The sequence below is a fragment of the Melanerpes formicivorus genome, unplaced genomic scaffold (genome assembly GCF_026170545.1).
Source record: "Melanerpes formicivorus ecotype bairdi unplaced genomic scaffold, bMelFor1.0.p_v2 SCAF_1, whole genome shotgun sequence".
Taxonomy (NCBI): domain Eukaryota; kingdom Metazoa; phylum Chordata; class Aves; order Piciformes; family Picidae; genus Melanerpes; species Melanerpes formicivorus.
In genome coordinates this window covers 10,843,389-10,870,517 of record NW_027142353.1, presented here as the reverse complement: position 1 = coordinate 10,870,517, position 27,129 = coordinate 10,843,389, and the positions used below count along the sequence as shown (strand labels likewise).

At 39.3% G+C, this 27,129-nt stretch overlaps 1 protein-coding gene, 1 long non-coding RNA gene and 1 pseudogene across 3 annotated transcripts; all 3 read right to left on the bottom strand.

Annotated features, from left to right (window-relative positions):
• Window positions 1-1,257: 1,257 nt before the first annotated feature.
• LOC137452390 (uncharacterized) lies at window positions 1,258-27,129 on the bottom strand. 2 transcript variants are annotated; one of them, XR_010990079.1, is made up of 4 exons: window positions 27,037-27,129; window positions 14,717-14,761; window positions 8,797-8,975; window positions 1,258-4,638 (listed from the first exon to the last, which is right to left on the bottom strand). It is a non-coding gene; the product is annotated as an uncharacterized lncRNA (long non-coding RNA). The 2 variants fall into 2 exon arrangements; XR_010990077.1 differs by having other exon boundaries at window positions 8,797-8,972.
• LOC137445198 (U6 spliceosomal RNA) lies at window positions 11,237-11,334 on the bottom strand (annotated as a pseudogene).
• On the bottom strand, window positions 17,330-24,293 carry LOC137445176 (large ribosomal subunit protein uL16m-like). Its single transcript, XM_068146676.1, is given in 4 exon segments — window positions 17,330-17,421; window positions 17,424-17,705; window positions 17,708-17,795; window positions 24,288-24,293. Coding segments are annotated over 4 exon segments (468 nt in total).

Below are 27,129 nucleotides of genomic sequence, written 5' to 3'. Positions count from 1 at the left end.
CAAATAGGGTTTTTCTTGGCTTGCCTTCTTGGAGTAATATAAGCTGATTCAAGTGAGTTGTTTAAAGAAATTTAAATTTTTTATGTTTTCTTAGTTCCACCATCAGAAGTTTTCTGCTCCAGGGATTCAAAATCCCATTGTATAAGTGGCCAGAAATAGATTTTCTAATCTGTGGCTACAAACCATGGATTTACCTGTCATAACACTAGTTAAGGATTATAAATGCACCAATATTTCTCAGCTGAAGAATGAAGGAATCTTGTGGGTGGATGGAAGTCTACTTTTTTATTTACTTATTTACTTAGAGGAGAGTAAATCATGGTAGTGTTCCACAAAAACATTATCTTCTCGTTAGAAGAACTAATGCATACTATTCTTCACTGTAGTAGGAAAAAGATGTATCATAATAGCAAATATAAAAGAAATACAAATATTAGTGAAGTATGTTAAATAACTGGAAACACTGAGTAGTTGCAATTTATTAACTGTAAACCCAAAGAATGGCTGTCAATGGGTCCATGTCCCAGTGGAGACCAGTGACAAGCAGAGTCCCTCAGGGATCAGTCCTGGGACCTGTCTTGTTCAACATCTTTGTCGGTGACATGCACTGAGTGCACCCTCAGCAAGTTTGCTGATGACACCAAGCTGTGTGGTGCAGCAGACACGCTGGAGGGAAGGGAGGCCATTCAGAGAAACCTTGACAGGCTGGAGAGGTGGGCACAAGCCAACCTCATGAAGTTCAATAAGACCAAATGCAGGGTCCTGCATCTGGGTCGAGGCAATCCCAGGCACAAATGCACGCTGGGCAGGGACTGGCTGGAAAGCAGCCCTGAGGAGAGAGACTTGGGGGTGCTGGTGGACAAGAAGCTCAACATGAGCTCTCAATGTGCACTTGCAGCCCACAAAGCCGATCAGATCCTGGGCTGCACCAAGAGAAGTGTGGCCATCAGGTCAAGGGAGGTGATTTTCTCCCTCTACTCAGCTCTGGTGAGACCCCACCTGGAGTACTGCCTCCAGTTCTGGAGCCCCTATTACAAGAGGGATATAGAGGTGCTGGAACGTGTCCAGAGAAGGGCCACAAGGATGATTAGAGGTCTGGAGCACCTCTCCTATGAGGACAGACTGAAAGAGTTGGGGCTGTTCAGTCTGGAGAAGAGAAGGCTCCCAGGTGACCTAATTGTGGCCTTCCAGTATCTGAAGGGGGCCTACAGGAAGGCTGGGGAGGGACTTCTCAGGATCTCAGGTAGTGATAGGACTAGGGGGAATGGAATGAAGCTGGAGGTGGGGAGATTCAGGCTAGATGTGAGGAAGAGGTTCCTCCCCACGAGAGTCGTGAAGCCCTGGAAGGGGTTGTCCAGGGAAGTGGTTGGGGCGCCATCCCTGGAGGTGTTTAAGACCAGGCTGGACGAGGCTCTGGCCAGCCTGATCTAGTGTGGGGTGTCCCTGCCCATGGCAGGGGGGTTGGAACTAGATGATCCTTGTGGTCCCTTCCAACCCTGACTGATACTATGATACTATGATAATGCTAATGAATTTTACTGGCTATTTTTGTGTACTGAAATTATGGTGGTACCATGTGAGCTCTGTAGTGGAAATAAAATATAATACATATAATTAACATTTGAGATTAAAACATGCTAAACTGACAGTAAGAAGAAACATACTGCTAGCTACAGTACCTCATTTCCAAGTTATTATGCAGTAACTACTTTCAGTAACACTGCTGCAGTTCTCAATCTTTTCGTGTTTCAATTTCATGTACTTTTCAGGACTTAACACCTCAGCCATCATGTGTGGCTGAAATGTGATATATGTAAGATATATTTAAAACTGTATCTTAAACTGGTATTCATATCTATTTAATTGTGTCCCCTATAGTTCTTCTTTGTTCTTATTTTTTTTTTTAATTATTTTATTTTAATAAAGCTAGACCAATGTCACAAATTAAATGCAACTTCTCGGACAATGTTTTTCATTAACATGGTGACTCCCATAACTCAACCCTGCCATTTCTCGAGACAGTTTTGATAGAAAGCTTGCAATTGTCTCAGCATGTTTTTTTCCACCTGGTCACCTTTATTTCCTTACTCTCACAATCCAAAGATTTCTTGTTAGATTAACTAGCTTCTCAACTTAGTTGTAAAACAGTTCATCTGAAGCTTTTGAATCTGTTAAATCCAGCTGTAATTGCTTTTTATTATGTTTTAAAATTATATTTTAGGCGTTCTTTTTGAAAGATATAAAAAGAAAGATACCTCAAGAGCTCATTCTGTGTTAAGTGAATGGGTAATATATTTAAAATTTAGAAATAGGCTACAGAACATTGATAGTGGATCTAACTATATTTTATACATTAAGACTTCATAATTTGACTACAAGATGTAAATTCATAATAGACCTTACTAGCAGAGTAGATTGTAAAAGTGCCACACACACACACACATATATGTATATATATCTTGGCCTGCTGTGAAATGAAACTGCCTTTCTTCTGCAGGAAAGTGCAATGAGCCCTCACTTGTGTGCATTGATCAGATAATTCATCTTGGCTTGACGATTTCCTTAGTGTGCTCATGTAAACGAAGCCTTAAATGAAGACAGCACTGAGGCCACATTGTTGGGCAGTGAAGATCCCAAGCTTAGCTGAGGGTGGTGTTAGGATGCCATAGAACCAGACACCAACTTCTCCTTAGGAAGCCCTTGTTAACACAGGTCTAAAAATATCTACTTGGTGATACAAACAGTCACATCTATACATTAGATAGATGTATATATATATATACTAGAATTAATCCCAGCATGACAGCCTCTGTTGAAGTAGGAATAGGGGAGTAAATTAGTTTTGAAAAAATAATAGGGTGAACACTCTGGGTTTTTTCCTTTTTCTTTTGATTTCATTATTTCTGCAAAAGGCCTGAGTCTTTCACTCATCTTAAAACAAACAAACAGAATCTTCCTCTCCCAGGTAGTTATACAGAGTATATTGACTTATTTAGACGAATTTGAACTTGCCGATCGCAGAATGAAGGAAGGGTTCAATGTCTGTGAAATCTGAACATCATTTGACTGTGATAGTTGTCATATCTTTGAATATTTGTGTTTTAATTCCTCAGAATCACGAAATGAGAGTGATGATAAATTCCCTGCTTGTATTACAGAAGCTCTGGTCAGTGTTCAGCAAGTGGTTTTCTGTTTATATGGTTGTTTATTGATTGTTGTTGTTGTTGTTTTTTTTCACAGTGCCTTTAAAAATAGTGCTTTGATACAAGAGAGGAAGAGATTCTGTGAAATTCAGTTTCATAAACACACATTTAACACAAAGAATTCCAGAGCATTTATTAAATAAAATAAATAAAAAGGATTTTCACTTTTATGCCAACATTGGCACCTCTGAGTTTCATTAGCTTCCTATGAGTTTCTGTGTAGAACAAATGCATTAAGGATTAAACTGCTTAAAGCATAAAGGCTTAAACTGCTCTGGCTAAGCTCTTTCTTTTCTTGTACCATATTGCTTGGGATGTCTTAACCAGAAATTTCTGATCTAGAGCTTCTTCTATGTAATCAGCTGTCAGACTGTGATTTATGAGCATTTGACTCAGGTTGAGGTTTGGGTTTTTGTTGGTTTTTTGTTGTTGTTGTTGTTGTTTTTGCCTCCCCATCTTGTTCTGCTACAACTCATGTTTTTATCTCATGGTCTCCTTATAAAATTCATCTTTTCACCTGTGCAGCTTTAGAGAGGCTGAGTGAAAAGCATCAACACGATTGCTGTCTTCTAGTGAACACGCATTCAGAGTGGCTGGTTAATCCACTATGTGGCAAATGAATGTGTGTAATCTCATTTATGTCATGGGTATAAAGGATTAGAATCCTTTGGATTGTATTATTTTAATTAAAAAGAAATAATCAGTCATACATAATGCCACATGAGGTCTCACAAATCTGTTACAAAGTGACAAATTAGCCAATATATTATTATAGAGAAGAACAAAGAAAAGCAGTAATGTCAGTATTGTATTCTACATGCATATTGAGTACTGTGTCCTGTTCTGGGCCCCTCAGTTTAGGAAGGATGTTGACTTGCTGGAGCGTGTCCAGAGAAGGGCAACAAAGTTGGTGAGGGGCTTGGAACACAAGCCCTGTGAGGAGAGGCTGAGGGAGCTGGGGTTGCTTAGCCTGGAGAAGAGGAGACTCAGGGGTGACCTTATTGCTGTCTACAACTACCTGAAGGGGAGTTGTAGACAGGCAGAGGTTGGTCTCTTCTCCCAGACACCCAGTACCAGAACAAGAGGACACAGTCTCAGGCTGCTCCAGGGGAGGTTCAGGCTGGAGGTCAGGAGGAAGTTTTACACAGAAAGAGTGATTTCCCATTGGAATGGGCTGCCCGGGGAGGTGGTGGAGTCACCATCGCTGGAGGTGTTCAGGAGGAGACTTGCCAGGGTGCTTGGTTGCATGGTTTAGTTGGTTGGGTGGTGTTGGATGATAGGTTGGATGTAATGATTTTGAAGGTCTCTTCCAACCTGGTTTATTCCATTCCATTCCATTCCATTCCGTTCCATTCCATTTCATTCCATTCCATTCCATTCCATTCCATTCCATTCCATTCCATTCCATTCCATTCCATTCTATTATTGGATTGATCTGAACAGTGGTGGAATTTTTTATGAATATTAATCAAATAATAGTAATTTTTAAAAGCTTTAAATAAATAACTTTTGTATGGTAACCAGAGATACAATCAATATTTTTCATTCATCAAAAGAAGTATTTAATGAAAAAACAGCCATATGCCTTTATGCTATTTGAATTTGAAAGACAAGTAGCAAACTCTGTTAAAATTACTATTTCCCATCTCACCCATAGTGGATTGCTAGCAGGTTTCATTGCATTTATTTGGAGTAAAATAATTATAAACATTAATAAAGTTTCTGGTGAATCTAATCTCTTTTCAAGAATATATGGAATGTAAACTTACCAAAAGAAAAAAAGTAATAGAATAGAATAAAATAGTAGAATAGAATAGTACTTCAGTTGAAAAGGACCAACAATGATCATCTAGTCCAACTGCCTGACCAATTCAGGGCTGAAAAAAAACAAAAGTAGGACATACTATTAAAAGCATTGTACAAATGTCTTAAAAAACTGATAGACATGGGACATTGTCCTCCTCTTTTTGAAGCCTGTCACAGTATATGGCCACCCTCTCGGTAAAGAAATGCTTCCTAATGTCCAGTCTGAACATCTCACCATGCAACTTTAAATCATTCTTCTATGTGCCTTATCACTGGATACAACTCCACTGTAGCCCATGAAAGTTTCCCATGCCCTTGAAGGACTGTCTCCAGTGTGAGGGGCACCACATTGTAGCAGGGTAGAACTCTGAGGAATTTTCCCCCGAGGAGGAAAGAGTGGCAGAAATAATATGGAATGGACTGGGATTGACTGCAGCTATCATTCCCTGCCCTACTGCACTGCAGAGAGAGGAGGTAGCAAAGGTAGGTGCAGGAAGAAGTGAAGGTGGGAATAAATGTATTTATCACAGTTTTACTTGCTCTGATTCAGTTGGTAAATTGGTGGTGGTTCTGCTCTTCAATTTTTTTTTTCTCCCCAAGTTGAGTCTGTCAGTGACTGAACCCTCCCTGCCCTTTATGCTCTCCAGCATTTATTTTTTTTTTTCCTCCCCCCTCTCCTTGCAGAGTGGGTAGGAATAAGCAATTTACTGCATGGTGTTTAGGGCTGGTTGAGTGGATTTAAAGCACAACACTCATCTGCATGCTTGTTGAATCATTTTTATTTGGGTTCAATCAGAATAAGAAATTGAATTTACTTAAAACAAATGTTGGTGCAATAATTTCTTCCTGATCCAGTGAAGACTTTGATGTTTTTATGTAGGGTTGGAATTGCCAAACCTTCTATAGACAGTATAATGATAAGAAATTTAAAAACTGAGAGGACAAAACTATTGATTTCCCTAACCTTTATTTTTTCTATGAATTTTGTATTATATATTATTTTTTTAAAAATGAACAAAAGCAGTTGATACACTTTTCCTTTTGAAAACAAGGATATTACTATTCTACCTCTTTACTAAGATATTGAGATAACAATTGGTATAGTTATAGAACTTAAAAACCTGTCAGTCTATTTCTCTGTCTTTGTGGAGTCTTACATTAAACACCCAAACATTTACTTGGGCCTAGTAGGAGTAGCATTATATACTCCCTCAGCTAGCTGTAATGCTGTAGTTTCCAATACAAATGGTTTCCTAAATTCTGTTGATATCACTGCTGTGCTTGTCCTCATTTTTAATTGGTTTTAAGGTTCAGATAGGAAACATCTCTCTTTGATGTTTTCACAAGTGGGAAAAAAATGTGCCTTTCTGTGCATATCTCAACAGAAGGTAAACATTTTTAATAGCGTGTGGGATTGCTAATTAGAGCCAATTGTGGCTTTATTGACCTATCTTGACAGTAAGTCAAAACTTGCTTTCTTCACAAAGTGAGGGTTTGTTTGTATGATTAACTGGTATTCACTGAACCTCAGTGGCAGAGAGTTGTTTCACTGCAATCCTCTAAATTTATTAGTTTATATTTCATAACTTCTTATCTTTGAGTGGAAACTCAGGCTCATCATTACATACTGGAATATATACATTCTTATTCTCTTGCTGTCTACAAAATCAGAAAGTTGAACAAAGTCTATAGTGAATTAAGGATCTGAATATCATGGATAAATGGTTCTCTGTACAAACAGAAAAAAAGTCAAAAGGGAGTTCTGAAATCCCATTATCTTAAGGGTAATACAGATATTCAGTACAAATAGCTAAGATGAAATTATGGACTTTTCCAGAGGGAAAAAAATAATCTAATTTAACTAGACAATATTTTTTTCCCAAATTTTTATTGTGGTTCTATAAAAAAATCCTGTAGAGTGATGAATATACCCAGCCAGCAACAGCACATCATGCAGGTGGTTCTTCATTCCTACCCTACACTGGTGGGATGGGGAGGCAAAAATATAAAAAAAACACTCAAGAGTTGAGACAAAGGAAAAGGAAGACTCACTCCCCAGTTATGGTCAGGGGCAAAACCCAGACAACATGGGGAATTAAAATCAGTTTACTTTAAACAAAACCACCACAAATTCACTCATTGAATCTGAGTAGGATAGCGATAACTACAACCAGATCTTAAATAGATGCACTTCCCCCACCCCTCCCTTCATCCCAGATCCAATTTTGCTGATTCTTCCCCCACAGCAGTGCAGCAGGACAGAAAATAGGGGCTGTGGTCTGTCCACTGTATGCTAATATAGAAAGAAATCATGTACTTACAGAGCCATTAACTTCTTCTGGTCAATAAAAAGCATCCAGAAGTTAGAAAATGTGTCTCCTCAAGGGAAGGAGTCATCAGTTTTACTTCAGCTCTGTAAGAATTTGGTTATTTCCCCAGATAACTTAATTATTTTCCTACACTTTTGACTGAATTCCTTCATGCCTTTTTCCTTTAACATCCTCATCTGCTTTGTTTGTTTCCTCCCATTCTTTGTTCCTTTCCAATCCCTTAACTCATTTTATCAGTTCCTAAATAACCTCTCTATCAAAGCCACATAGAGTAATAAATTTTGTGTTAATTTTCCCAAAGGCTACACAAACCTAAACCTGTAATTTCCAAGATATTTGGGCTTTTCATCTGGGCTTTTCCAGAAGGTATGCATCTTTATGTAACCTAATGTAGAGGATGAATTGCAAAATATTTTCTCAATACAGACTCATACAGGAATCTCTGAAATTGAAATGTTGGTGAATGTTTCACTCAGTTACAGAGTGAATCCTATAAGGCTTTTGGAAACAGACTGTGAGCTGTGGTGTTTTCATTAGATACAATTTTACAGCAATTCACTCAGTAAGTCAAATGTAGAACACATTTCCAGATTTTAAACAATTGTTAGTTTGAAAAGAGCCAAGAAAGATCTTATTCACACTTCTTTACATGTGGTGGTGCTGCACAGTTCTTTTCTTTCACCTATGGACTGAAAAACTAACTTTTATAAGTCATTATTAGAAAATTTTACAAATATGTTCTCCCTTCTGAAATCATATGTATCAGAAATACTCTTTTCCTACTCTAGGAGAGAACATCTGTGGCAGTTTTTACCATAATCTTTTTTTTACAATATTTTCACCAGAAAAAAACTAGGTAAAAAATTATATGAGCCACTATCAGATCTAGTAAGTGACTACTGTTGTGGCAGAGAAACTATAAACTGTGGTGATTTGATGGCTTCAGGGAAGAGATGGACAAGACTAAAGCCTTAAGAGGTGTTAACAGTTGCTAAGTGATCCTAGTAACCATAGAGTCATTACTAACTACAATATATACCCATGCTAAAAGTCTAGGCTTGTATCACCAAAATCTTTAAGAGTTATAACAATGCCAATTGAAAAAGCTTATTATCACCTCATATACCTGAAATGAGTGACTAATTAAAAATGGCAAATAAGAAAGACCACTTGTGGGCTGATATGCATACACTAAGAGATCCTGAATCATAAGACAATGTAGGTTGGAAGTCATCCTTGGAGATCACCTGGTGTAAGTCTTCAAAACAGAGCAAATTTAGAAGAGGCTGCTCTGGGCTATATCCAGATGAGTTTTGAAGAGTTAAAAACTGAGATTCTACAAACTTTCTCAATAACCCATTACAGTATTTGACCCCTCTTAAGGAGAAAAATACTTTTCCCTATATCTAATGACAATTTTCAGTGTTCCAACTCATCTCTCATCTATTAGTCCTCACCTGTGAGATACATTTTTCCCTTCTTTCTCCTACGTTGCCCAGATATCTTCTCATTTCTCTCCTCCTTTCCTTTCTCCTCCTTCATTTACCATTCAGGTAGCTGAAGAGAGGTGAAAGATCTGTGTTTAGTCTTCTAAAACTGATGAAACTCAGTTATCTCAATCTCTTCTCATATCCTGCTGAGTTCAAAAGAATGCAATATATGTGAGGTAAGGGCTGATGACAAGAATAAGAAAGCTTTTCCAAATCATAGTCTTACATTCTGAGTTGAATAGTTGGGCTGCAATATTTATACACAATTTTCTACAAGACTGGCAAGGATTTTGACATGACAGTCAGAATTTCACAAGCATCCAGCCATCTCAAGCTCTGCAGCATCTACAGCGAACTATTTACACCCAAGAAGAGAACTTACCAAGCTGTTAGAATTACATGACTTTCAGAAAACCTATCTGAATTACAAAATAGCATCTACAAAGGGAAAAGAATGTGAATCAAAGACCCTGAATTGTAAAGCAGACAGAGACTTATGACTGAATACACAAGTTGGCTGAAGTCAAATGTCAGGCTCCAGGGTAAACCAAAAATTCTAATTCCTAAGATTTCTGAATAGCTTGGTGTGCAGGGTTGAGGCAGCCCCCTTCCCCACCCCTGGCAACAATAAACACTCAGACAAATGGATTGCAAAAGTGATGGAAAGTTTAAATAGAAAGCAGTGAACTTTTACAGAAAGCCAGAAGCGCAATGACAGAGAAAAATCCCAAAACAGACCCAGAGAGATCCCATCCCCACCTGAGGGTACACCCAAGACCCCCAGGGCTCCTTCTTCCCCCTCCCACTGCTAGGCTAGTCTCAGCTGGCCAGACCTGAGACTGCCCATCCCCCCATGGCCTTGGGCCTAGCCAGGCCCAAAGCCAGGAGACATCTCCCCCAGTTACCGGCTGACGGAGGAGGAAGAAAAGAGAGTGTGCTAGACTCCGCACTGGATCTTATAGTGGTGCAAAGAACTGTGGTAGGAAATACTACATAATTTCCTGTGTCCACCCCTCTGGGCTGGACTTCTGGACACAGGAAGTAAACATTGCAGGGGGGCACCCAGCTCAAACTGCAACACTTGGTAATATGACAAGAATACTATATGTCCAAGAATATGAAATATGCACTGCCTTTCTAAACAAAAGGACTTTGTCAAAATTCATTTCCTTTTTTAAGGTTGCCAAGAAGCAGTTCCAAGATCTGGTCTACAATCTCATAAAGAACTGAATGATTAACCAATGGGGATGCACACCGCTATCATATTGCAAAGCCTGTTAGGGATATCCACATGTGTGTCAGCATCTTACACTTTAAAAAAAAGGGTGGGACCCTGAAAGGCAAGGATTCGGGTTGAAAGGGACTTTCAAAGGCTATGTAGTCCAACCCCCCTGCATCCTCCATTAGATAAGGTTGCCCAGAGCCCTGTCAAGCTTGACTTTAAATATCTCCAGGGACGGGGCTTCAACTATTTTCCTGGGCAACCTGTTGCAGTGTTCCACCACCCTCATGGTAAAGAGCTTCCTCTTAACTTCCAACCTACTCATCTTTAATTTCAAACCCTTGCACCTCATCCTATCATAGTTTCATAGTTTCATAGTTTCATAGTTTCATTCAGGGTTGGAAGGGACCACAAGGATCATCTAGTTCCAACCCCCCTGCCATGGGCAGGGACACCCCACACTAGATCAGGCTGGACAGAGCCTCATCCGGCCTGGTCTTAAACACCCCCAGGGACGGGGCCTCGACCACCTCCCTGGACAACACATTCCAGGGTTTCACCACTCTCATGGTGAAGAACCTCCTCCTCACATCTAGCCTGAATCTCCCCACCTCCAGGTTCATTCCATTCCCCCTAGTCCTATCACTACCTGATATCCTGAGAAGTCCTTCCCCAGCCTTCCTGTAGGCCCCCTTCAGGTACTATTAGGTCTCACCAGAGCCTTCTCTTCAGACTGAACAACTCCAGCTCCCTCACAGATATTCCATCCCCCTCCTCTGGATGTGCTCCATCAGGTCCTTGTCCTTCTTGTGTTGAGGGCACTAGACCTGGACACACTGCTCCAGGTGAGATCTTACCATAGCAGAGCAAAGTGGCAGAATTGACTCTCTTGATCTGTTGGCCACACTTCTTTTGATGCAGCTCAAGATGTGATTTGCCTTCTGGGCTGCAAGTGCACAATGTTGACTCATGTCCAGCTTCTCATCAGCCGGCACCTCCAAGTCCTTTTCTGCAAGGCTACTCTCAATTTCATCATCCCCTAACCTGTACTGATATCTAGGATTGCCTTGACTTAGATAAGAGACTTTACACTTTGCTTCATTGAACCTCATGAGATGCTCCTTAGCTCATCTCTCCAGCCTGTCCAAGTCCTTCAAACATATCAGCCACACTACTTAGCTTTTCAAAAATTTGGAACTCTTCATGAATTTGCACATTATCCTTGCACAGGAGCCATGCTAATCTTCTCCCTATCATTCCAATTTTAGTATCCACAAACTTGCTGAGGGTGCACTCAGTCTTGCTATCAACATAATTTATGAAGATAATGAACAGCACTGATACCTAATAATGGATAGTAGTTCATGGTTTGACAAGTTGTGGCACTGTTGTAGTTTGGGCTGGGTGCTCCCTGCTGTGTTTACTTCCTGTGTCCATAAGTCCAGCCCAGAGGGGTGGACACAGGAAATTAGGTACTTTCTACCATAATTCTTTGCACCACTATAAGATCCAGTGCGGGGTCTGGCCAGCTGAGACTAGCCTAGCAGTGGGGGGGAAGAAGGAGCCCTGGGGGTCTTGGGTGTACCCTCAGGTGGGGATGGGATGTTCCTGGGTCTGCTTTGGGATTTCTTTGTCACTGCACTTCTGGCTTTCTGTAAACATTCACTGCTTTCCATTTAAACTTTCCATCACTTTTGCAATCCATTTGAGTTGTTATTTTTTGCCCGTGGTGGGGACGGGGTCTGCCTCAACCCATCACAGGCACACTCTGTGCAACATAACCAGTCTTAACTCTGGAAGGCAGCATGCCTCAAGTTACTTCCTGTCAGAATTGCCAATAGACCCTTCAGTGCCTTCTAGCAGGGAGTCTTCCAGTAGGAGCATACACTGTTTCTTTTTGTGATATCTACTGTGTTCTGTTGGTTTATTTGCACCTTGTGGGCCTTGCTCCTGTGTGTCTAGATAGTTTAAACTTCCAACCTGTTTTCAGTTGAGATGTTGGAGGGTGGAGACAGTGGAGGAGATCTGCACTGGTAGGACACTAGAGTTCATGGTGCTTCATTCTCACTGGTGTCTGCTGCTGGGACTTGGTTCTGAAGCCACCTACCAACCTCTGCCTCTGCTCCACTAACACTGCACATCCTAGTTACTGCTTCCTGTAACAGCCACTTGATGTAACAAGTAATCCACTTTTGCACACTTTGTGTAAATGATTTAAATGCTTACTTTTTGGGCAGTCACTGCAACCTACTGCCTATACTGAAGTTTACTCTGTTACCAGTTCTGTCTGTGTGATACCTCAGATATTACTGGGGCTTTCACTGAAGAAGCAGTGGTTGTTGTCCTGAGGTGAGTACCCACCATTTCTGTAGTGCCAGAATAGCTGCTGGAATAGTTTCTGAGCCCTCCTCAACTTCCTTGCCTGCTCGAACTGCCACACAAACTATTGCAGATGATAGCAGTAGGTGATGTTGGATTCAGCTGGATTACATCAGTAAAACAATGTAAATTTCATGTTTGACCTTTGTTTCAACAGTTCTTATGGCATTTCCACTGACATCAGCAATTCATGATTAAGATAGACTTAAAAAGAAGTTTATGCTGATAAATAGGAGTATTACGTTCAAAGACAGTGTAAACATTAGTAACATTTAAATGATAGACTTATTTCAAGACTCCAGACCCTATATTCAACACAGGTAAACAAAATATTTTTTTAAAATAATGTTCAAATAATATCCATTACAGTGCTTTATCTGTATCCTATTTCTACATTTTCAAAAATTTAAAGATTTAGGCATATTTATCTATATATAAACCAGAATCTGACACTGACCATTAGGCTTGGCAGGCATGGAACTTTAAAAACAGAAGTGTTCTAAATATGAAAGTTTGGACAGAGTTTTCAGGGTTGAATATTGAAGAAGACTTGGCTAAGTAGCCCTTATAAGAGCAAGATTAGTAACACACACGTATGCAGTAAATACCCATGAAGTATATAAAATTGTTTTGTCATCTGTAGTATTTCATATGAATAAGTTTTTTGGTAGTGATTCTCTGACAATATTTATCAGTTCTTCATACTCTCATCTTACATATGTTTCTCTCTAGGAAGGTAGATAGATTTAGGTACTATACACTTCAAACCATAGTAAGATTTTTTTTTAGAAAGGAACATTACAGCAATAATGCATGGAAGGAGAGTTGAAACAAGCAGCTGCTACTTTTGAACTGTTTATAGAAGACAGTATACAAAACAATCATATTGGAGCCTTTACACATTCACTCCTTATTTTTATATATATATATAGTTTCACTATATATATATGTGGAAAAAACATACTGTGTTTGCATTTGTATAGTGAAATGCATACATAGTGCAGATAATTTAAAGCAATAGAATAGAATAGAATAGAATAGAATAGAATAGAATAGAATAGAATAGAATAGACCTATAAAATACATATTTTACTGCTATAGAAAAAAATATCATTAAAGCTTTTATGGAAAGAGTTGCTAAGGCTTTTCAAGTATAATTGAAAGCTTATTTCACCAAGCTATTTGTAGAAAGAATGTTCTGTCCTCTGGGTTCTGTGTCAAGAAGCAGAAGAAACCTCAATTGAATTTTCTACCGCTTTTATTCCTGTTGCCTTGACATCCTGTATTAGCTGTTCAGGGTATTATATACACCCCCATGATAGATGAAGGGGCATTTTGGGGTGATTTTTCTTTTTCTTAAAAAAAAAAATAAAAAAGGAAAAAATAAAAGGAGAAGAAAAAGAAGAACTAATTTTCTTTTATTTCCAATAAAAAGGAAAACTGATGAAGGACAGGTCTGTTCTTACATCATGTCACTGGAACTTTTAAGGACAGCTCTTAAAGAAAGACAGGAAGGGAAACAAGAAAGGAATGAAGGAAGAAAGGGGAAGGAAAGAAGAAAAGGGAAGGAAGGAAGAAAGGGGAAAGAAGGGAATAAGAAACAAGGAAGATGAGAGTGAAAAATGGTATTACTAATAGCAACAGAATTTTCCATTATTAGTTAATTAATCAGATTAAATCAAATTCAAATGAAAATAATTGTGTTTTATTAAAAGAAGATGAAAGGTATTTACCAGGACTACTAGTCAACTCTTTGTACATAATTCCGTCCTCATTATGCAAACAAAAGTGACTATGCTTTTTTTAAGGCACAATAAATATTTCAATGCATTGTAAAAATAAATATTGATAAACTGAAAGTTCAAAAATTGTAAAATAGGCTCTAAGCATATTGGTCAGAATAAGTAGTTAAATACTCAAAGAAAACTTTTTTTTTTCTGTTAAACATCATGAAATAAAATTTTTAAAAATGTATCAGGACTATACATCTATATCTACACCACATCTTGAAAGTTTCATGAGAATTGTCTAGATATCTATTTGCTACTGACTACAAAAGAGGCAATATCTGCTCCACAGCTACTAGAGAACCTCAGTACAGGGTTTTCTTGAAGATCTTCATATTCTTTGGAAATTCTTCCACAGTCATGGTCTCTTTGTTGGGATTTCACCAAGAAAATCTCAACAAACTTAGATGAAAGAGCAGAATGGGTTTGAAAATTCTTTTCTTTCTCAGGTTCTGAATATTCAAAATTAAAAAATGATATTAAGATCTGAATGACTTACCTATTGGATCCTATATCATCCCAAATATTCAGCATCTTGTTTCATCTAGAAAAGTCATAGCAATTTTGGTAATTTATTAATGATGAATCTTCTGAAACTCAGAAAACTGTGATTACTACTGATAAGAGTAAAATACTAGACAGAATCCAAAATTACTATAATTTTTTTTTTTTTTTTTTAAAAAAAGGTACTTAACCCAAATACAGTTGTGACTTTTTTCAGTTAATCTCATCCCCAAAATTCTCAAGTTTGGAGAATATGGGGTTTATACTGGTATAATGTACTTTAATTTTGGAAGAATGACAGCCTTACAATTTAGGGTACATATTAAGTACTACTTCACATACTTTTTTCTCCTATGAGGATCTGCTTATTCCTTACATTGGCAGTTCCTAATAATCATTACATTCTCTCAAGTAGATGGAAACACTAGAATACATATTGGACCACAATCATAAAAGTGTACTAGTATCAGCTGCAAAAAAAATACCTTGGATATAAAAAAATAAAATGAATGAACTGGAGTGATTCCTTTCAGTTGCCTAAATACTGGCATTGAATAAATAACCTAAGCTGTCTTGATTGCCACATGTTAGTTCAGAAAGGTTGAGGTCTACTGTATGTCTTGTGCAATATCTGTCACATAATCTAGGACTTAGGAAATAAAACTGGTCACCCAGCAAATAAACCCTAGATTTTGAAAAGTCCATACTTCCTTAGCTCACTAATCTAAGTGAGACTTCATCTTCCACATTCTGTGCAGCAGACAGAAGCACTTCTAGACAATCACTGAGAGAGGTGCAATAGCTATCTCTCTAGTGATGCTAGAAACTCTTGATTGATTTTACATGAAACATAATATGCATATTTTTCAACTCACTTATAATTTTTGGTGTCTGTATGCACATTTGGCATTTTGGTACTCATTCTGGATTTTTGATTATCAGGCCTTCATTCAGTTGTCCAACTTTACACACCTACTGTGTAATAAGGTATCTTGGATATGCTGTAGCTTTTATTTCAGTATTTTGCAAAAGCTTTGATTAGCCAGGTATCCTCAGCTGGAAAAGAATTAATTTTCATCATAATACCTGGTGTAATGCTGTGGTTTAGATTTAGGATGAGAATAATGCTGAGAATACACTGATATTTAGTTGTTGTTGAGCACTGCTGACATGAAGTCAGGGTCTTTTCTCTTCCTCAGACTGTTCTGCCAGCAAATAGGATAGCGATGCACAAGAAGTTAGGACAGGACACAGCCAGGATGGGTGACCCCCAGCTGACATTCCATGACATATGACATCATGCTCTGGTGTAAAGTTGAGGGAAGAAGGAGGGGATGTTTAGAGTTACTGTGTTTGTCTTTCCAGATAGCCATTATGTGCAATGAATCCCTACTTTCCTGGAGATGGCTGCATATCTGCCAGTGGGATGCAGTGCATGAGTTGCCTGTTTTGCTTTGCTTGCAAATGTGCCTTTGCTTTTCTTTGCCTTTTTCTTTTCTTTACCTTAGCTTTGGCTTGTCTTTATTTCAACTCAAGAGTTTTCTCACTTTTCTTCTTCTGATTCTCTCTCCCATCTCACCACAGAGGAGTGAGAGAATGACTGTGTGGTGCTTAGTTATTGGCTTGGACTAAACCACAACATCCTCTTTTTGGCACCTAGCATGAGGCTCCAGGGGGTTCAGATATAGACAGATCTGAACAGATCATGTTAAAACAAATTGGTTCATGGGGTTACAGGGTCACAGGGTCACAGGATGTGAGGGGTTGGATGAGACCTCTGAAGATCATCGAGTCCAACCCCCCTGCCAGAGCAGGACCATAAGATCCAGCACATTTCACACAGGAACACATCCACATGGGGTTTCAAAGTCTCCATAGAAGGAGACTCCACAACCTCTCTGGGGAGCCTCTTCCAGTGCTCTGTGACCCTCAGAGTGAAGAAGTTCCTCTTCATGCTGAGGTGGAACCTGCTGTCCTCTAGTTTATATCCATTGCCCCTTGTCCTATCACATGGTGCAACTGAGCAGAGTCTGTCCCCTCCCTCCTGATCCCCAGTCCTCTGATATTGATAAACATTTATTAAATCCCTTCTTAGTCTTCTCTTCTCCAGACTAATCAGCCCCAGGTCTCTCAGGCTCTCATAGGGCAGTGCTGCAGTCCCTTAACCATCTTGGTACCCCTCCACTGAACTCTCTCCAGCAGATCCTTGTCCCTCCTGAACTGGGGAGCCCAAAACTAGACCCGATATTCCAGATGTGGTCTCACCAGGGCAGAGCAGAGGGGGAGGAGAACCTCTCTTGATCTGCTGGCCACACTTCTTCAGGCACCCCAGGTTCCCATTGACCCTCTTGGCCACCAGGGCACACTGCTGTCTGTGGTGGGTTGAAAATTCCCCCCCAACATTAAAACTACCTAAAACCACCACACTACCCTATGGAGAACCTCTTACTCGCTAGCACTCCCAGCTCCTTCCCCCACAGGGATGCTCTAACCCACACCACTGCACCACCTCTGGGGACCCTGCTGGCTATACCTTTCCCCCTCCAAGAAAGCACATCTGGGGTGAGAGAGGCTTCTGTGGGAAGCTTTAATGGGAGTTGGAAGCCACTCAGACCCTGTCCTCGAGGAAAAACTTGCCCCAGTACTGTCCCTTGAGGTGTAGGTTGTAGGGGCTGAGGTAGCGGCATATGCCCAGGACTTGAAGGTCCAAAGGTTCTGGTTGTTCAACCTCCTCACCTCCTTCTGCCACCTCATCTCCCACAGGCTGTCCCTGATGATGGGGACAGTGCAGAAGGACAGCTTCCTGGCCACCTGCAGCAGGAAAGGCTTTACCTCCTGAAACTTGCAGCGCCCACCCAGCTCCAGTACCAGCTGCCTGCTCTTCACCACTGTCACGTAGCGGTCGATGGGGCCCTTGCCGACCCCCATGCGGTGCCCCTGGCTCTTCTTGGTCAGCAGCTTGGAGGGGGCTGGCATGCACCAGATGCAAACGTGGCCTTGGGGTCCATGCAGCGGACGATGGTCAAGCGGGTCATCTCGAAGCAGCCCCAGTTCAGGTAGCCACTCCCCAAGGCCTTTGGAGGGGGAAGGTGGTGAGCTCAGAGCAAGGGAGGGGAACACAGGTTTGCCCCAGGCCTGACACTGTGCCATAAGCTGTCCCCCTGCCCTTTCTGTGGGCTTTGGAGTGGAACAGCCTCTCTGAGCTTGTCTCCAAGCTGCCTTTGAAATGTAAGTTGGGTTTCAAATGCATTATTGCATGGCTTGGGCCTGTCAGGCACTTCCTGACAGTGGGGAGCTCAATCCATCATGGAGTCATGGAATTGTTTGGGTTGGAAGAGGCCTTCAAGATCATGGAGTCCAACCCTTCACCCAGCACTGCCAGGGCAGCACAAAACCATGACCTTCAGCACCACACCTCCATGGATTTCAAACCCCTCCAGGGATGGGGACACCACCACCACCCTAGGCAACCTGGGCCAGGCCCCAAAACCCCTGAAGGACAAGAAATTGTTCCTCATATCCAATCTTGTGCTTATTCTCAGACTTCTGTCATATAACATCTTGCTTGCTGCGTATGTTCCCCGTTGTGCTGTTTATCACCTCAGGAGGCTGGATTAAGGTTATCATCTCAATTTACTGTGTAACACTAGCTTTTGATATGGTGAAATTACTTGTTGAGACTAATCTGGTATTTGTACTCAGCACTGCCATCATCCCCATACTTTGGGACCATCTCTTGGCAACTATTAATAATGACACCCTTTACCTTTTCTCCTCAGATATGCCAGTCTATCAGTGAGACAAGGGGGGATGCTCTTCCCTGTTCCTTCACCTCCCCTTTCAACTTCACCTTCTCCTCCAGGCTAGTTACGATAGCTCTTGAGAATTTTCAATATCCTTGGGGTGTTCAAACCAAAAAGGGTAAAAAATGCTGTGTGAAAAAATGCTGTGTGACAGCTGTGTGAGATAGTAGTAGGAAAAATGTGAGAGAAATAAAAATGCAGACACCAAGGTCAGAAAAGGAAAGGAAGGAGGTGCTTCAGACCCCAGAGCAGATATCCACACTGCAGATCCCATGGTAGAGGAAGTACATTTCTGCAGATCTTGGTACTTCTCTCTACATCTTGGCCCCTGGACAAGACCACACCAGAATGAATATCCAGACTGCAACCATGGAGGACTTCATGCTGGAGTAGATGGGTATTTCCTGGAGCATGGAAAAAGTGTAAAGAGGAAGGAGCAGTAGGAGGCACTCTTACATGCTGCCCACAACTTGACATTCCTCATCTCACTGCACAACTCAGGGGAGTGGAGAGAATGTTGAAGAGCAGGGAATGAACAAAGGAAGTTTAGCCTGGAAAGGTGGGCAGAGTGAGGGGGAAGGCATTTAATTTTTTTTGGGTGTGTGTATGTCTTTGTTTCTCACAATTCACCTCTATTTTTACTGGAAATAAATTGCAATCATTTTCCCCAGATCGACTGTTTTGCCCATGATGGTAACTGGTAAGCAATTTCTCTGTCTTTATCTCAACGTAGAATCTTTTTAATTTTACTTTCTTTCCCTTTACTGCTGAGGATGAGGAATATGAAAACATTGGGTAGGAGTTTGGTTCTTAGCTGAAGTTAACCCTTCACAAAGACATCTGTACATGGATGTCTTGTGAAAGTATTAAAAATATAGGTTTAAATATCACCTTTCAGTGTTCCATAACAATGCAGAAAAGAACAAATTTTCTATCTGGCATTAATTGTTCCTTGAAGTTTTTATTTTTCTTGCAAATTGCCTGAACTATAATCAGTCACAACTTCCTGGAACAGAGAAAAATGCTTTCTACAGAAAAAGCAAAAACAAACAAACAAACCACCACCACCAAACACAACAAAAAAAACCCCACACCCAAAAAACTCCAACCCAAACAACAATAAAACACACACTTAGAAAAAAAAAAGCCAACACCAAAAAGAAAACAAAAATCCCAAAACAAAACAAAACCCCCAAACTGATATATGTAACAATGCCAAGAAACAATAAAATACAAATGCTAGCATTTTAGGTTCAGCAAAGTAAAGTACTGAACATGAAGTACCTCCACTGTAAATACATGGATGGGAACTTACAGATTCTAGAGGATATAAATTCTGAAGCACGCATAAATCCCTTTACAGGTTAAGAATTTCTAGACAGTCCGTAGTATCTTTCTTAAGACCAGTGCTACTCTACTTAGTAATTCCTTTTTACTTCAGTGATTTGTCAGGCTTCAGCTCAATGTCAGAAAGCATATCAACGATTCTGTGATTATTATTGATTATCAGGTAGTTCTGCTAAGACAATTAAATCCACTCCTAAAGACCTCTTCCATTGCAGTGTTGGTTGTATGATTAACATAACTGCTTTCAATAATAATATAATATTCTTATAAATATGCATCCACTTTTATAAGCGAAAAAAATTATTCATATGGCTATACTGAAATACCTGTCTTTAATCATCTACAGTAGGATTCAACTCATTTAGTTTTATTAATGGATTTTAGCTGATGCTAACCACTGCAGGAACTCTTATTTTTTCTTTTTCACAGTACTGTGTCCAGTTCTGGGCCCCTCAGTTTAGGAAAGATGTTGAGTTGCTGGAATGTGTCCAGAGAAGGGCAACAAAGTTGATGAGGGGTTTGGAGCACAAGCCCTATAAGAAGAGGCTGAGGGAGCTGGGGTTGCTTAACCTGGAGAAGAGGAGGCTCAGGGGAGACCTTATTGCTGAGAGAGACAAGAACAAGAGGATACAGTCTCAAGCTGCACCAGGGGAGGTTTAGTCTGGATGTTAGGAAGAAATTCTTCATAAAGAGAATGATTGCCCATTGGAATGGGCTGCCCAAGGAGCTGGTGGAGTCACCATCACTGAAGGTGTTTAGGAGGAGACTTGATGGGGTGCTTGGTGCCATGGGTTAGTTGATTAGATGGTGTTGGATGATGGCTTGGATGCAATGATCTTGAAGGTCTCTTCAACCCTATTCTATTCTATTCTATTCTATTCTATTCTATTCTATTCTATTCTATTCTATTCTATTCTATTCTATTCTATTCTATTCTATTCTAATTTGTAAATACTATGACAGAGCCCCTGATCTTTTTATGTTTCTTTAACACTTGCTTAAACCTTGATAAGATACAGGTGTTAGTGTGATGCTTTCTCAACAGCCAATCCTGTGCTTGTAACTGTCACTTGGATGAATCTAATAACCAAGCACAAACTGCTTTTTAGTTGTGTTAGCCTTTATAAAGAAAAGACTTTGTACAATAAAAGTGACACTTAGCTTGCATCAAGCTGCATCCTGTCTCTCAATCGTGGCAGTCAGGCTCAACAAGGCTCTGAGCAATCTGATCTAGTGAACGATGCCCCTGCTCACTGCAGAAGGAATTGGACTAGATGGCCTTTGGAGGTCCCTTCCAACCCAAACCATTCCATGATTCTATGATGATCTAGCTCTAAATCCATTGCTATGGGAGAGTTCCACTAGATCAGGTTGTTCAAAGTCCCATTCAACCTGGCCCTGAGTACTTCCAAGTTCCCACTGACTAGAAAAAGGGCAGCCCTATAGAGAAAGACTTGGTGTTGATGGATGAAAAACTGAACAATATGTGCTTGCAATGTGGGCTGCATCAAAAGAAGCATGATCAGCAAGTTGAGGGAGGTGATTCTCCCCCTCTGTTTCATTGTTGTGAGATCTGAAGTACCATGTTCAGCTCTGGGGCCACCAACAGGATGTAGACCTGCTCATGCAAGTCTAGAGGAGGACCATAAAGGTGGTCAGAAGGCTGGAACACCTCCCTTGTGAAAACAGGCTGAGAATGATGGGGTTGTTCAGTCTGGAGAAGACATGGCTCCAGGGAGACCTTATAGGTGCTTCATCTCAGTACCAGTACAAAATTGATTTAAAGTGTAATTAAAGTGAGATTAATAACATATCTTACTCATATTTTAGGCACAAAATCATAAAAGTGAAAATTATGCTTCTTTAACCTGTTGGAGGTTACTGAAAAAAGAATAAACAATAGATGAATGTCACCCTAATTAATGTAAGTTATGCCTTGACTGTTTTTCTGATAATGTGGTACGTAAAAGCTCGCTAGAATTAAGGGGTAGCTAGAACATAAAAACCTAAGTCTTGTCACAGATTTCCAAAGTGGCTAACCAATAGAAAAGGATTCACAATGAAGGAGTTCTTTAGGGCAATAAAGTGTAAGATCTGATCAGACAAGAAACTGCTGATTTATATTTAATGAATTCTTTGAAGCTAGCAAGTGTTTTTATTTTGATTTTACAGACAGGAAATGGAAATAGAGTGCAATGTCAAAAATAATTTCTTAATATCTATGACAGGTGTAATGAATAACCTTAGAGCTTGCTTGCTCGCTCTTTCTCTGACAACAGAGCTCAAGCTCAGGCAGTGAAAAGTTGTGGAAATTGACTTACTGGAAGAGTCTTTCAGTAATGAAGAATATCTTTGCTTTCAGGGTGCTATGACCCTGAATAAGAAATACATTTTATTACTGTTTTTAAATTTTTAATCAGAAGTTGGAAACTATCTGAGATATTTCAGAAAAAAAGACAAAAGAAAAAAATAGAGTCATGTTCCATCACATTTGAACAACTGGTTGATGTTGATATCAATATAATTTTATTTTTAAATGTAGTCTGCCCTGAAAACAACCCAGAAATAATTTTCATTAATAAAATTAAATAACAAAATTCATGTCCGAATCAGTTTCCAAGCTCAGGAATTACTAGACAGAGTTAAAACACACAATATGAATCATACAGCATAAGCCACACCTGACAATGTATATATATTTGCCATGTCTATTATACCTTTGGAGTTAAACCCCTAGGATTAATTTTGTGTATGTTACAATTTCTTTATTTCTTAGGAAAACCATTTTATATATTTCTGCCACCTAATCTTTATTTAGCAGATAATTATAATTTAGTGCAAAGCAATATCCTCCAAGCCTACAGCTGGCCCTAACGTACCATGCTTTACTGGTTTGTAATGGTGCTGGAAAGCACTTTGCATATGAAGAGGAAAAGCTCAGCTGCTAGCACTCCAGTTATACAGCCTTCATCAGATCTGAGTAACCCTGGCTCTCCATGGGTGAAATGTTTACAAAATATTCAGTAAATTATTTTATGATAGACTTCTCTATTATACAGAAACACCACTAGCATTTTCTGTGGTTGTATTTCTTGCGTCAGCTCAGGACCTGCCGTAATATTATTTAGCCGACTTTGTAGGAGCTAACAGATGGCTTCCAAAAGTTTTGTTAACTCACAATATTTATCCACTTGTTATTTGTAGGTTTCTTTAGCAGTTTATTGCCAAATGATAATTTCTAAATAATGAAGACTTTGACTAGTGCTTCCAGACCCAAATCCTTTCCTTCTTCATGATTCTTACAAAGAAAAAATTATATTGTCCCTTTCTGAAACCAATGTACTTCATTCCCCAAGTCTCTGCCCTCAGACTCTGTGAACTGAGTGATGTGGTTAGAGCATTTGCTGGTGAACACCAAGGCAAAAATGTTGTTGAATACCTCAGCCTTCTCCATGTTGGTTTTATACAAGTCTCCCATTCTGCTCATGAGTGATGAGTAGAGTTTCTTTCAGATTCCTCTTTTTAAATAGGTTTGCCCTAATTAGCTTGAGGCAATTCACAGGTGATCACTTCCTTGTGCCTTTCTAATGCCTAAACAGCCCTTGTATCCTTCCCAGGGCTTAGAACACTAAACCTGTCTTCCACTAAATCTAATTTAAAGTTCTGTTTATAAATTCAGCCAGTTTATTCCCCTGGACACCCCAGCCATCTGATTGCCTGAGTCAGAATATCCTAAATAGGTCCAAGGACATTTAAAACCATTTTGAGGTACAGGTTTCATGAACATATGGACAGAAAAGCCAAACATTAATATCAAGATGAGTCAGTATTATTGCTCAGTAAATAGACTAATCAGAAGTGACAAATTATGCTATGGAAACTGAGTTATGCTGCCTCTAGTCTTCAAAAGCCTTGGTTAGTATTTATCAAAGTACTGTAACTTCAAGTAAAAAGACTGGGTTCCATCAAAATGCTTGTTTTGCCAGAGCAATCTTTGTCTTTTAGTTTTCACCTGCATGTAGACTAATGTAATTTGAAATCAATAATTAACTGCCTTCAGGGGTTTTAAAGTATTTCATATCTGTCTTTTAACATATTCCTTCTAAACATGACATGATTTGCCAGACATTCTACCTCTCTGAACTGAAAAATGAGTATTTGCATGTTATCTCTATGACACAAAATTGTGGGGGAAAAAAATCAACAACAACGTGGTTTTGCCTTGGGTAGTTACATATCCTTGATAACTCATTCCACTGACCAGATTTGTTCTCTTCACAACCTTCATTACCATGTGTTTGTCAAGTTTGTCTTTGTATATTCTTGTAATAGGTCCTTTGACCAAGTACCCTTAAAAGGAGCAGACACTCTCTCTTCATACTTTTGAAGCAAGGTCTTCATTCAGGGTGCAATTACCTCCATGTTGTCCTGTTGTAACTGCTAACTGTTTCACATTCTCCTTTTCTCCTATCTCCAAGTTTTAGATGCTGTCATCCTCAGCAACACCTTACTTTTAAATCAGTTCAGGGATTGTGAACTATTTCCATTATTTAGATACATCTCAATCACACTTACTAAAGCTGCCAGTTTTAAAGGGCAGAAAAGACAAATCATCCTTTTGCTTGTACAATTGATGGAGAACTGCACTATTTTGAGAAGTAGCAGAAGTAGTTGGTTATTCTTTTTAACTACATTTAGAGGTATTAAGTTTTAGAGGCAAGAAAAGGGAAACAAACATTTTAAGTACTCTTTTTTTTTAATGCTGGACTTACAAACCTTAAAGTATATATTTTTTTTTTCTGTCTCAGATTCAGAGTCTTTTAGTCTCAGATGAAAACAAGCTACATTTGTAAACCAGTCAGTGATATTTGAGAGGATTTCTTTGCTTACCTAAGAAATTATGTGGTAATTCAACCTTTAGCCTTCTGTTTTAAATGTACTTGCTAAATGAAATTAGCTATCATATTGTTATTTTTTAATATTTCTGATATTAGTATGTCCTAAGCCACTTCTGATTTTTTTTCTGTTCTGGATCTCCTGCCTATGAGTAATATGAATGCTCAGCATGGTTTTGCAGCCAAAATATTACAGGAATTTCCTGAAAAAGTCTTCAGCTACGGTGCAGACCAACCAACTCCTTCATATTTAAAAGGTCACACATTCAATAGAGAAAAATCAAATAAAATCAGGGTTTGTTCACCACTGGGGTTCATAAAACACACAAAATGTTTTGAGCCCTTTAGCAGGTAACTTTAGCTTCAGGACAAAATTACCTTTCTGCAGGTCTGTCATACTAACTTTTATAAAAGCACTTGATACTTGCTTCGCTAAGAAATTTTCAAAACTTTTTAAACCCATATGTGCTTGTGCTTTAACATGGCTTAAAGCTGCAAACTCAATTACAAAAACACATTTTGTTTCATATTTTTTTGTCTATTCTTCTTGTTAATGTTTTAACTACAGATGACTAACATTTTAAATCCCTGGGCTAGAAGAACATTGGGAAAAAAATGGTTATATCTCTTATAATTATTTATGATGGAATAAATTATTTCAAAGATTCTGTATATGTTTAAAATTTGGGATTTGGATTTCATCAAGCAAGTTTCCTGAAGAAATGCCATTCAGGATTTAATTTGCTATAAAGACTAAAGGCGTACGGCCAAACTATGTATTGTGAGCCAATTTGTGCACATCCAGGCCTCCTAAATATCCATTCAATTTCATTTACTCTTCTACTTCCTGGAATAGTTTAATCTTTTTTGTAAATGAAATTATGAAAGAGGTGCTGTGGCACAAAGAAGCACAAATGAGGGCCAGAATGAACAAGGCTTGGATACAGGGATAGCAAGAAAAAATACATTTAAAACACCATCCAGGTAGTTGCCAGGAAGAGCTAACAGATTCTTCCAATGTCAAAAAGAACATATCTCAGCATGTGTTTGTAATTTAAATTTATATATAGAATATTTAGTATGCAGTCGTTAAACCACTAGTAACAAAATGTACTGAATATCCTCAGTGCCTCAAGAATAAACAGAAGTGTCCCAAATATCTCAGCTTTTCAAGACATGACACTGTCTTAACATAAGTCAAATAAAAATTGAAATAATCCAACAGGAATTCCTCTCAGAATGTTACTTTGTCTCAGATTTTCCTATTTTCTTGCAGATTAAAGATAGAATTCTAGATCTAGGTGAATAGTAGGTGTTGAGATAAATGAGTACCTAAGGGCAGGGAAGTGAAAAATGCCTATGTGAAACACATGGAAAACAGCCATCCTATCTCTCTGTCATTGGACACCCTAAACACCTTGCCTGTCTTATCTCAAACAGCTCAAGCTGGAACCATTGTAAGGGGGAAATTGGGAGAGAGTTTTAAGTGTTGTAAAAGCAGAGTAGTGAACTGCTTTCCCCTACCTTCACCCCCTCATATGGCTGGAAAACATAGTTTTGAGCATGCACCAGCTAACAGGTCAAACCTTGGTCTACTGTTGCCCCTCTGAAATTTTTTGCACAGTTTCAATTCCCAGACATGGAGAGCCCCTGAACTCCATCACTCAGCCAAGCAGACTCAAGATAGTTGTTGCTCTGAAGGTGGTGCTGGACCGACTAAATACATAAGGTGAGTGCATGAGTTTACCTTTGTCAACCCTCCACCTACAGAACCAGACTCCAATTCAAGACAACAATGCTGGGTGGTGAAATCTCTCTCTCCCCTCTCATCAATCCCCCAACCCTCCCCTCCCCCTGGCCCCCCCTTTTCTCTTTATTTTCTTCTATTTGTTTTTCTTTTTTTACAGTCTTGGCCCAGTTGGTTCTGGAGTAGTTGATAAGTTGATAAGTAGTTGCCATTAATGACAGGCACAAATAATTATTAGAAAATGGCCCCTGTGACCATTTCTGCAATGATTAATGGTTGACTAACTTGTATTTATGAGACTTAACTCTGCTAAAATCATTAATAATTTAATAAAAAGGTATCTTCAACATTTCAAGATAAAAAATTCCAGAAAACACTTAAGTTCTTAACACCTAAATTGCAATTGGCTTTTCAGGTCTACCTTGGGGAAACAATTTATATCTTCCCCACCCAAAAACCAACCCTCCCCCACCCAAAAACAAAAAGGTTTCTGTGTAAATGATTGCTGGACAAACCAACAAACCTGGGTTGAGTTGAATCTCCTGCTGATATTCAATAACATGCTGAACTTCGCTTTCAGTACACTGATGACGTCATTGAGTGGGGTGACACAGCA